This window comes from Salmo trutta, chromosome 18 (genome assembly GCF_901001165.1).
Source record: "Salmo trutta chromosome 18, fSalTru1.1, whole genome shotgun sequence".
Classification (NCBI taxonomy): domain Eukaryota; kingdom Metazoa; phylum Chordata; class Actinopteri; order Salmoniformes; family Salmonidae; genus Salmo; species Salmo trutta.
In genome coordinates this window covers 55,689,400-55,702,312 of record NC_042974.1, presented here as the reverse complement: position 1 = coordinate 55,702,312, position 12,913 = coordinate 55,689,400, and the positions used below count along the sequence as shown (strand labels likewise).

Here is a 12,913-nt window from a genome sequence, read left to right as displayed (position 1 = left end):
TCTACATTCCAGCATACCCCAGATGCTAGAAAATGAGTACATGATATCATCATCTATCTAATGGAGAGCCTTTGTTGCTGACCTATGAGTCAGCCAATGCATAAACCGATATGCCAGCGATGGGGATGAGTGAGAGAGAGCATATATCATCTAGCCAAAATTGTGTGAGTCAGAGAAAATGTTGTACGAAGGTTTAGATCCAAAACATTAAACAGAGGAAGGATTGCCAACTGCATCACCAACATCTGGCATCACTATCATTGAACTCAAGTGGGTTGCCAGTAGAAACACCATTCTTCACCATGAGTGGGCATATTCCTTTCACAATTGTTTTTTTTTTTAAACTTAAAAGCTACAATGGCATTATCAATTTTGTTTTATGAATTTTCATAATTGTTAACAGGGCCACAATGGAAATGTGTTTAACTTGATCATCATCATTTGAAATCCATTGCGTCCACATGTGTGGTTGTAGCATTTTTCGTAAAAAAAAGAAGAAATTAACTGACATATTAGCGTACCTTGAGAATGTTCTGGGTCTCCCCCCACTTGTTGGTCCACTCCCTGGTCAGTTCTAACACCTGTGGGAGAGTACAGAAGGGTTTACTACAAAGCATGATCAATAAGTTAGCGGTCTAACTTTAATAAACAACCAGAAATAACTGTTGATTTTCTAGTGAATTAAAAAAGCTAAACTTATGCGTTTCCAGTTGTTGAGAACAGATCTGTAGTCACAAAATATTGACATACAACTATTCATATTTGCAGAGAAACACATTCAGTACATTCCACGAGGTACTGGCAGACACTTACAATAGGCTACAGTGAATGCATCCAGCTTTAGAATGTGTATGACGATCCCAGCAGGAATAGAACCCAAGACCTTAGGAGTCACACTCTGAGAAACATACACAAGTCAACCCAGGAACACTTCCTGTAGGCCTAAAGAGTGCACTCACTTTGACCTCATTCTTGTGAAGTTCCTCCTCCACCTTCAGTGTCTTGGAGAGATCCTGAGGAGAAAGGCGAGCCTGGCGAGAGAGAGGCCATACTGTATGAGCATTGTACTTCAACATACCCTTACATAATCTCTCTCACACACACACACACACACACACACACCTGGTTGCTTTGCTGGAGAGTCACATGTACAGATATTAGCCAAATGCTTTAACATACACACCCACCCTCCCCATCTACCTGGTTGTTCTTCTCCACTAGACCTTTCAGTCTGACAATCTCCTCCTGCAGTTTTCTGATGACTGTAACACTGCTCTCCTCGTTGACTGTGGGCTTGTTGACGATGTTTTTAGCTCGGTTAGCGTAGTGCAGCGTGCTCAGTGTATCACTGTAGTTCACGTCAGCGGGAGAAAGAGCTGAGCGGGAACATTGACAGGAACACATCTTACTAAAAATCCCCTGTACAGGAGTTAAAGCAAATGATAATCCATGACTGAAACGTAAGACGATCTCAGATTGACTGTCTGGGCCAAGTTAACAGTAGAAACACCACAAAAATCTGACCATTTTCAATTTAGTAATTTTAATAACTTAATTTCAATTAAAACCTGAAACATACCTGTCCCTGACTTTTCCTACATATGTGTATTTTAGTAGTAGTAGTAGTAGTAGTAGTAGTACTTTGAGATAAATACAAAAACTTTTTGCATTTCTATCTCAAAATGACTATGCATATTAACAGTAAAATAGCCAGGCCTCCACAAGTCACAATAGACCAGTCTAATAAATCCATTTAAATATATCAAAAAGAAATTCATTAATATTTTGTTTAGGAAGGTCATAGATTTTTATTTAATTTAAATTAAGACAATTTTATACCCATCAGACGATTAAATTGACCATCTTGTCTTTAGGCTACATCTAATGTGTGTGCGAATTTAGTTTCAATATAATTTAGGTATAGTTTGGGTCATGCATTAGCTGGGCAAGCAACTATTGTCTTAAGCAGAAAATACATTATCGTCTTATTTTAGTATTTACAGTCTATGCGCTTCTGGATCAATCAATACATTTTCTGTCTGATTACAATTTACATTTGGTGTCCTGAGGTTTCATATATGACATATTTTAAACATAATAAATGCATTCATTTCACTATTCTGGAATATTTACACAGTTGAAATATCAACGGTCAGGATGGCCAATCTAGTAGCTCTGGAATTCCGGCACGCCGAATGTTAACCTTCCCTTTCATGTAAAAAAAAAAAAAGTAATAACCATCATGTATTAAAATGGTAGTTGACTAATTCCAGTCCTTTTCAATATTGGATTCATATTTAATATACATCTCCCCCAAAAAATACCAAATTAAAATTAAATTGTAAAATCCATATAACGTAAATCCGTCGCAAAGAAGGAAAACTTTAACTCCTGCCTGTATTTAATCAGCAGCTGTGCTAAACAGTAATACCCAAAGGAATACTAGGAATATTCCCCACCAAATAAGTTACATTACTAGTTCCCCCTTATCAACATGTAAAGGCATCGCTTAACTGCTTGGTGGAGGGAACAAAGAATGTGTTACGCTGTGTAGTGTCAGAGGTAGGACTTAGATAGTGGTATTCAAACTTGTTCAGTAGGGACACCATTTATTTCACGACCTCAACCCTTAATCTAATGGCAACCTTTAAAATCAGTACATTTCTATTTTTACATCAACAACAAATAACCTTCAATTCATTACATTTTCATCTCATCAAAATCAAGTCATCCAATAATTATATTTACTCAATTTTATTTTTCAATGTATTCTTCTCAAAAAGTCTGTATATGGTCCATTATAATAATATGTACTCTTATTTATTTTAAATATAGGATTGTGACCCCAATTTGAATACCACTGATTAAGATCAACCATACTTGCTATCATGATGGTCTTGGAGTTTCCTCCCAGGCTGTCTTTCAGGAGCCAGGTCAGAACAGAATCTCTGTAGGGGATGAAGAGCGGCTTCTTCCTTTTTCCCTTGTGGGAGCCCCCTCCATCTCCTTCTCCAGCCACACACACAGAGCGAGAGACCAAGAGAGATAGAGAAAAAGCCTGGTCAGAACAGTCTCTGTAGGGGATAAACAGCTGCTTCCTCTTCTTCCCATGGTCTGGGACTGAGAGCCTTCACTTACTTCCTAATGCTCCAATTATATCAGCTAGGAGGACACACACAGACAGAAAGAGGGGTTAGGACAGAGTCTTTATAGGGGTACAAAGTGCTGCTTTTTCCTCTTGGTAACCCCCCCCCCAACCAACTCCTCCTCCTCCACATAAAGACAAACACTGAAATAGAAAATTACACAAAAACATCCTCTCCAAAACCAACTACAAAAGCATGTAACAATGGGCCACAAAACTAGGCAGATAGAAATGGAATCATAAGTACATGTAGCTACCACTTGTGCAGCAGACTGATTTAAAAAATGAATCCTTATCCAGAGTCCAATTGGTGTTATTAACTTACTGAGTCTAAAATGGAGTAAGTTGTTGTGTCATGGTTGGCATCAGGCATGTGGTGTGGCACGTGCGTGTGTACCATGTCTGTGTCAGGGTTTGTGGCACTGGACATTTGAACGGTAGAATCTTTATTTAAAATGGACATTGAGAAACGTACCGGACCCATATGCATTGGGTGCGTAACCTGATTAGTGCATCCACCAACAGTCGTCAGAAATCGCATTTAGAATATGGTAATTCCGCCTCCCGAGTGGTGCAGCGGTATAAGGCACTGCATTGCAGTGCTTGAGGCACCACTACAGACAGTCGGCCATGACCGGGCGACCCATGAGGCGGTGCACAATCGGCCCAGCGTCATCCTGCTTATGGAAGGGTTTGGCCAGCATGTCCTTGTCCCATCACACTCTAGCAACTCCTTGTGGTGGGCCAGGAGCCTGTAAATGGACTTCGGTCGCCAGTTGTAGTGTTTCCGCCGACACATTGGTACGGCTGGCTTCCGGGTTAAGCAAGTAGTGTGTCAAGCAGCAGTGTGGCTTGGCAGGGTCGTGTTTTGGAGGACCCACGGCTCTCGACCTTCACCTCTCCCGAGTCCGTACGGGAGTTGAAGCGATAGGACAGGACTGTAACTACCAATTGGATATCACGAAATTGTGGAGAAAAAGGGGTAAAAAGTACAATTTTTTTTATTTTTTTTAAATAATTTATCTGATGCAACATACGTTTAGCTTAATATGTTGATACACTGTTTCTTCACATAATAAGCTCAGCAATGCGTACAAGGCAGTAGGCTACAGGTGAATCTTCGTTCCATAATGCAATTGTCAAAAGCGGAGCAAAGCGGTTTCATATGACAGATTCAAATATTGCTGTGTTTATAATGTGAAGAAACAATAGTGTATCAACATTTTAAGCCAAACATTCTGATCTGCTGTAATTTTTTGTTGACATTTAGAAAGAGGGGAGATCTAATATGCAACAACTAACATAGGTTGCTAATATGACTAGGATTGTGCCTTTGGCTACTGGACAATGAAAGGTTTATATAAAATAATTGCCTTCACGGATATGGTCCGGTTTTGGCTAGGCTACTTTGAAGCAAGACATGCCTCATAACATGTAGTAAAACGTTCAGGTTTCAAAACAATTAAGTATATGTTTTCAAAATGCATACTGCTCATTAGTGGTGTGTGACGCGCTGATGAAGCCAGCCTTTCGTTGCCTATGCATTTGCTGTTTGAGATGCTGTAGCAGCAGCTCTTGCGCTGTCTGACAGATTTTCCGCTCAAAGGCTCTGTATTCTGTACCCGTGTGATAAATTAGATCCATAACGAATATACTTCACACGCAAAACAATTTAATTCCACGAAATTATGCAAATTAACCTATAGACTGATAAGCATGAACAGTGATATGCATTTACATCGACTGGAATTTCCATGAATGAATAGGCTAAAAAGCATTATTTTGCAATTCGATTGTTTTTCTTCTCCCGGACAATTGACCAGCAGCAATTTTATTTATTGGCTTTTCATTTTTTAAATTTTTTTTTATGTAATCGGCTAAAAGCTGGCTAACAGAAACCCTGGTGTGTGTGTACTAAGCATCATTTACCCAGAGCAGAGATGACAATGCCCAGTGTGACCAGGGACTTGTTGATGTTGGCTCCTTCCTTCAGCCTGGCACCGGTGGCGCACGTGGCGTCGGCCCTCTCACTGCCCGCCAAATCTACCAGGTGGATCTTACTCACCATCTCACATGGCAGCTCTGCATCAAAACGAGCCTGGAGATGGGTACATACACTCAGAGCTGTTATCCATGGGAATGGATGAAGGGAGGGAGAGAGAGAAGGATCCAAAGCAAACCATCCATTTAACCTGTTGGGGCTAGGGGGCAGTATTTGCACGGCCGGATAAAAAACGTACCCGATTTAATCTGGTTACTACTCCTGCCCAGTAACTAGAATATGCATATAATTAGTAGATTTGGATAGAAAACACTCTAAAGTTGCTAAAACTGTTTGAATGGTGTCTGAGTATAACAGAACTCATATGGCAGGCCAAAACCTGAGAAGATTCCATGCAGGAAGTGGAAATCTGATTTGTGGAATCACCTTCAACACTTTGCCTATGAAGGGCAAAGGGGAACTAACAATCAATACTGTGCTACTTAACATGTATAGCTGGATGTGGCTCAAAGCAAACATGCTCAATACTAATTTTGGACAAATTTACTCAATAAATGGACTAACTGGCTCTTGAGGGCTGGTCTTCGGTTGCACCCTAAGGCTAGAAAATAATGTATTTACAAAATCAAAAGCGTCAACCACACACACCAGTTGATAAGAAGGTTGTAAGCACGGTTGTGGGTTCAATTCCCTACAGGGATCACACAGTGACACAGAGAAACATTTTTATGACTCAATGTACAATAAGATGCTTTGGATAAAAGTAGCATATATTGTTATATTAATCAAAATAGATGTACTGAACACTTGGTCACTAACAGTGTGTGTGTACCTGTGTGAAGTTGATGGTGAAGATGGCGTGCGAGCGGCTGCTAACATCGTTCATGCCCGTGCTCGACGTGGTGCGTTTGGCTTTCCCAGCATGCAACAGCTTCTCTATATCCCTGTAGTTCTGAACCAGGTGCTTCGACAGGTCTGAACACACACACCCCAAGGAGAATCACATTGACACATCACATATACTGACATGCTCAGATCCTGTTAGTCACTATGACCTGTCTGTGTTGGTTAGCATCATGTCTGTCTACGGCCCAGACCAGTAGGAGAATCTCACTAGAGAAAGGAGCCTTGTCAACATAGAAAGGTACCCTTTTCAGACTTACGGAATGTGCCGCCTTGAAAGCACCTCGGCTACGACATGTCTGTCTGTCTGTCTGTCTGTAAGGGTAAACTACAGCTTTTTAAATGCCTGCCATGAAACCTCTGGAGATTGCTTCAAAGTGCCACTGAACAGCCATTTTACTTGTCTGTAAAGGAACGCCACTTCTGAAGTGGGACTAACGTCCATCACCAGAACTGTCAATGAAATAATCTCCAGCTGCCAGCACTCAGACCACTTTCCTAAAAAAAGGATGTTAAAGTTAATTAAATACTGTGACTTACCAAGACATTTAGTAGAAATAAAACATCTAGCTACCATACCATAAAAAATTACACTGCAGTAAAATCAGTGATGTCTATTGTGGTCAGGGAAACATACAAAACATTCTATGCCAGAGCAGAATTCTACTGTCTGAAAAAGTACAGATGTTTCTGATGCAGAACTTTTTTTAAATTGTCTTAAAGGTTATCAATTGTTGCTATCGACCCGTTACTGTACCAGCATTCTGTCTGTAAAGGGTAATATAATGAATAGAACGGTCTTGGAAGCTCCAACCCTGGTAATTTGACTGGTAAACTCATGGGTATACTCACAATGGCTGCCTGGTATTGTGATACAATAATTTCCATGGTATTTTGGAATGTTCTATCAACTGATGCTGGATTGCCATGGTCATTTAGAATGGAATGTATTTTTGTAGTGTCAGTTGAGTTGACTCAACAAATCACAGCAGAAATTGAAGGGTACACTTTCAGCTTTTACTTCCTATACTCAAAATGGCTGCCAGTCCACCCATTATGCCATCATTGACTTGACTGGAGATGCCCTCTCTATTCATTGTATTTATATGCTTGTCAACATTACGATTATACCACTGGTCTGTTCTTAATCAATGCGGTAGTATGGTTGAGAGAGAGGAAGTCTTACCCTCCACATACGGCCCATCCTTGGGGTGTTCTCTGACCTTGAGTCCTGACCCGTTCTCTGGGCTCTTCTTAGTCGTGAGAAGATCCTGCACACGCTCATTATAGATCTCCAGGTAACTAACAGAAGAACACATGGAACATTTCACATCACCATCGTCGGACTGCAGAACAATCTACCGCATGCTTCCTTCAGTAGCTACACGCTCTAAAGAGGTTTGCCATGTGATTAAAACTACTTGTCTTCATTCCACTATCAAACCTCAGAGAATTACATCAGTCTGAAGACGTTAGAAAGCTACTCCATTTCCTGATGTCTGTCACACTGACATGGCTGCTTTCACTCAACCATAAGAATAATATCAACAACTTTTCACTAGATCCAAATCATCCACTGACATAAATGGTATTTCAAGCTCATTTTCAGCGCTCAGTTAACGAATTACCCAATTAAACCACGTCAGAAAAACACATTAAAATCCAGGATTTTTCTCATCGATTGTTGTACTGACAGAGATTAAAGAGACTAACTTCAGAGCAAATAATATTCACAGCCTGAACAGAGATTCGGTTAATTTGTTAGCGAGAGGAAATGACAGTGAATGTTATTGCTCAGTTGTTTGGAAAACTCGAGTCAACGACCTGCCTACTTTAATGCTCACAATGATTTCTCTGTGAGCACACAAATGAAAGCTGAAACTTCCACCTGAATACATTTTAAAACACCTAGATGATATTTATTGAATTACAATAGTTCTCACAACCCATTTATTCTGACAGTGGCTGGGGAAATGTTTTTATTTAGTCATAAAAGCCAAAATAATTATTACTGACAGGAGAGATGTTAAATTACAGCGTTTCTTTATGCTCATTGGCATACAGACATACTGTATGCACTCTGTACTCCGCAATCATTCACAATGGGCAGAAGTCTATTAAGGCAGAAGTTTGGCTTGCCAGTCAGGTCAGCTACTGTAGCAATTAGCTCAGCTAGCCTATCCTATGAGGATTGGCAGCAGGTAAGCTAGCACTCCTCTATGGGGTTTGGCAATTCATTCAGCTAGCGGATAGCTAGCTATTGTCCCTCAGACTTCCAGTTGGGGCATCCACCACATATTGTTCTTATCTGCACTACTGGCTAAAAGTCTAGCCAGGTAAAAGTCTAGCCAGGTAAAAGTCTAGCCAGGTAAAAGTCTAGCCAGGTAAAAGTCTAGCCAGGTAAAAGTCTAGCCAGGTAAAAGTCTAGCCAGGAACATGCAGCAAAAACCAACAGAGATGGCTGCACATGGTCCATTCCTCACTTGTCAGGTAATTAGTTACTTGTTAGATAGGAGCTAAATGAATATGCCCTCCAGCCAAGACCGTTGGACCACAGTGTCTGCCAGACGTATTTAAACTGCTACTGGTCCCCCAGAGGAAATCTGTACCTTGTAGCCATCTCGTGTCGCCATAAAATGTTCCGTGACAGCATCCTGGTTGTTGTTGTTGTTTGTTGCTCAGCAGTGCTGACTCTTACCTGACCTCTGTGCGGAATGAGGCCCCATCCCCCTGGCTCTTCTCTGATATCTGACAGAACAGGTCTTCACAGATCCGTGGAATCAGACCTATATCTCCCTGCAACAGTAGAAAGTATGACAGAGGACTTACATTTATACTGTAATAATATAATAATACCCTTCAGAATTATTTACATTTATTATAAATAAATGAAAACTATTTGATTAACCTTAGCTTCTAATGGTGAACAGGGATAGTACTATGTGTGGTAAAACATTTCCTATATTCCATCTCCTCTTCTGTCCACACACTGACTCATCCATTCAGGCAACTGCTTTAACAGCCTACAAATACCAACTAGCCAGCCAGCCAGGGCATCTAATGTGGAGTTAGCGTTACTGAGGCGTAACAGCACGTCGGTCCATTCTGATTTGTGATGTCCTGTCCTTGTTTCTAATTAGCACACACAGCAGATAGTGAATATTGTTATTAACAGCCCTGTATGATTATCCTACATGTTGACAGCAGCTCTGTATGGTGCTGTTGACCTTGTATAAGTCTCCTGGTGGTTAGACAAGCAGAAAACTCATTAGCCTCAGACGGTCTGACTTTTGTGTACTGAGTGTTTCCTGTGCTGTGCAAGGAGAAGAGAGAGATATGGAGAGCGACAGTAAATGGACGGGACTCAGACGGCTCCACTCATCACATTTTCTGATTAGTGGAGAGAAACAAATAAAATGTTATGTCACATGCGCCGAATTCAACAGGTGTAGACCTTAGTGACATGCTTACTTACAAGCCCTTAACCAACAATGCCTTAAGAAGAGAAAGAAAAGTAACAAATAATTAAACAGCAGCAGTAAAATAACAATAGTGAGGCTTAATACAGGGGGTACCAGTACAGAGTCAATGTGCGGGGGCACCGGTTAGTCGAAGTAATATGTACATTTAGGTAGAGTTAAAGTAAATAAACAGAGTAGTAGCAGCGTAAAAGAGGGGTCTGGGTAGCCCTTTGATTAGCTGTTCAGGAGTCTTATGGCTTCGGGTAGAAGCTGTTCAGAAGCCTCTTGGACCTAGACGTGGCGCTCCGGTACCGCTTGCCATGCAGTAGCAGAGAGAACAGTCCATGACAAGGATGGCTGGAGTCTGACAATTTTTAGGGCCTTCCTCGGACACAGCCTGGTACAGAGGTCCTGGATGGCAGGAAGCTTGGCCCAAGTAAGATACTGAGCCGTACGTATTACCCTCTGTAGTGTCTTGCGGTCAGAGGCCATACCAGGCAGTGATGCAACCGGTCAGGATGCTCTCGATGGTGCAGCTGTAAAACCGTTTGAGGATCTGGGGGCCCATGCCAAATCTTTTGTCTCCTGAGGGGGAATATGCTTTGCCGTGCCCTCTTCACAACTGTCTTTGTGCGCTTGGACCATGATAGTTTGTTGGTGATGTGGACACCAAGGAACTTGAAGCTCTCAACTTGCTCCACTACAGCCACGTCGATGAGAATGGGGGCGTGCTCGGTCCTCCTTTTCCTGTAGTCCACAATCATCTCCTTTGTCTCTCCCACGTTGAGGGAGAGGTGGTTGTCCTGGCACCACACGGCCAGGTCTCTGACCTCCTCCCTATAGGCTGTCTCATCGTTGTTGGCCATCAGGCCTACCACTGTTGTGTCATCAGAAAACTTGATGATGGTGTTGGAGTCGTGCCTGGCCAAGCAGTCATGAGTGAACAGGGAGTACAGGAGGGGACTGAGCACACACCCCTGAGGGGCCCCCGTGTTGAGGATCAGCGTGGCGTATGTGTTGTTGCCTACTCGTTCCACCTGGGGGCGGCCTGTTAGGAAGTCCAGGATCAAGTTGCAGAGAGAGATATTTAAAAAAAGGATAGAAATGGTTCATTCAGAAAGAAAATAAGGGTTTCTTACAGAATTCACTGAATTGAAATAATTGAAGGCAACACTACAGGATACATAGAACTGCATATTATTTAATAGGATCTCTGTGGCACAAACACTAACTCACACAGCTCTGTGACCGGAGTGAATCAACAATAGTGCATATCATCATGGCGTCTCAAAAGTGACTTACTGGGCTTCCCATCATGGTATGAGACTTCCCTGATCCCGTCTGTCCATAGGCGAACACACAGGCATTATAACCATCAAACGCTGCCTCCAGGACATCACAGCCCAAGTCTTTAAACACCTGCAATGACACAGAGAAACATCACAGTGCAAGTCTTTAAACACCTGAAACTATATGCGCTGACCAACTGGCAAGTGTCTTCACTGACATATTCAACCTCTCCCTGTCGGAGTCTGTAATAACAAAATGTTTCAAGCAGACCACCATAGTCCCTGTACCCAAGAACACTAAGGTAACCTGTCTACAGTGGCTTGCGAAAGTATTCAACCCCCCTTGGCATTTTTCCTATTTTGTTGCCTTTACAACCTGGAATTAAAATAGATATTTGGGGGGGTTTGTTTAATTTGATTTACACAACATGCCTACCACTTTGAAGATGCAAATATAAACTTGAGCGTGCATAACTATTCACCACCACCAAAAGTCAATAATTTGTCAAGTCACCTTTTACAGCAATTACAGCTGCAAGTATCTTGGGTTATGTCTCTATAAGCTTGGCACATCACTGGGATTTTTGCCCATTCTTCAAGGCAAAACTGCTCCAGCTCCTTCAAGTTAGATGGGTTCAACTGGTGTACAGCAATATTTAAGTCATACCACAGATTCTCAATTGGATTGAGGTCTGGGCTTTGACTTAGCCATTCCAAGACATTTACGTGTTTCCCCTTAAACCACTCAAGTGTTGCATTAGCAGTGTGCTTAGGGTCATTGCCCTGCTGGAAGGTGAACCTCCGTCCCAGTCTCAAATCTCTGGAAGACTGAAACAGGTTTCCCTCAAGAATTTCCTTGTATTTAGTGTCCTCCATTCCTTCAATTCTGACCAGTTTCCCAATCTCTGCCGATGAAAAACATCCCCACAGCATTAGATCGACTAGCCATACCGATTAATTAGGGCCAATTTCACATTTTCATAACAATCAGTAAATCGGCATTTTTGGACGCCGATTATATTGCATTCCACGAGGAAACTGTGACAGGCTGACCACCCGTTACGCGAGTGCAGCAAGGAGCCAAGGTAAGTTGCTAGCTAGCATTACACTTATTTTTTTAAATCAATCTTTACATAATCACTAGTTAACCTAGTAATATCAACCATGTGTAGTTAACTAGCTTGTCCTATGTTGCATATAGTCAATGCGGTGCCTGTTAATTTATCATCGAATCACAGCCTACTTCACCAAACGGGTGATGTTTTTTAAAAAAGCGCATTCATTGCACGAATGTACCTAACCATAAACATCAATGGTTTCCTTAAAATCAATACACAGAAGTGTATTTTTTTAAACCTGCATATTTAGTTAAGAAATTCATGTTAGCAGGCAATATTAACTAGGGAAATTGTGTCACTTCTTTTGCGTTCATTGCATTGCAGTCAGGGTATATGCAACGGTTTGGGCCGCCTGGCTCGTTGCGAACTAATTTGCCAGAATTTTACATAATTATGACATAACATTGAAGGTTGTGCAATGTAACAGCAATTTTTAGACTTAGGGTTGCCAACCGTTCGATAAAATACGGAACGGTTCCGTATTTCACTGAAAGAATAAACGTTTTGCTTTCGAAATGATAGTTTCCGGATTTGACCATATTAATAACCAAAGGCTCGTAATTTCTGTGTTTATTATAATTAAGTCTGTGATTTGATAGAGCAGTGACTGAGCAGTGACAGGCAGCAGCATGCTCGTAACCATTCATTCAAACTTTACTACGTTTGCCAACAGCTCTTAGCAATGGTTGATTCACACGCTGTTCATGACTTCAAGCCTATCAACTCCAGAGATTAGGCTGGCAATACTAGTGCCTATTAGAACATCCAATAGGCAAAGGTATATGAAATACAAATGGTATAGAGAGAAATAGTCGACGCGTCATGATTCCTATAATAACTACAACCTAAAACAATTTAACTGGGAATATTGAACCACTAGCTTTCATGTTCTGAGGAAGAAACTTAAACGTTAGCTTATTGACATGGCACATATTGCACTTTTACCTTGTTCTCCAACACTGTTTTTCCATTATTTAAACCAAATTGAGCATGTT

At 41.4% G+C, this 12,913-nt stretch overlaps 1 protein-coding gene across 7 annotated transcripts in view; it reads right to left on the bottom strand.

Annotated features, from left to right (window-relative positions):
* Nucleotides 1–12,913, bottom strand: part of LOC115153551 (uncharacterized) — a 74,799-nt gene that overhangs the window by 54,255 nt on the left and 7,631 nt on the right. For 6 of the 7 annotated variants that reach the window (XM_029699123.1, XM_029699125.1, XM_029699129.1 and 3 more), the window contains exons 5-13: nt 10,814–10,930; nt 8,749–8,846; nt 7,237–7,352; nt 5,980–6,122; nt 5,075–5,243; nt 2,881–3,006; nt 1,201–1,376; nt 960–1,031; nt 522–581 (exon numbers count right to left, since the gene is read on the bottom strand). In XM_029699123.1, coding sequence (XP_029554983.1) covers nt 522–581; nt 960–1,031; nt 1,201–1,376; nt 2,881–3,006; nt 5,075–5,243; nt 5,980–6,122; nt 7,237–7,352; nt 8,749–8,846; nt 10,814–10,930 — 1,077 coding nt within the window. The remainder of the gene's footprint in view (nt 1–521; nt 582–959; nt 1,032–1,200; nt 1,377–2,880; nt 3,007–5,074; nt 5,244–5,979; nt 6,123–7,236; nt 7,353–8,748; nt 8,847–10,813; nt 10,931–12,913) is intronic. The other variant, XM_029699126.1, reaches the window with a different exon arrangement.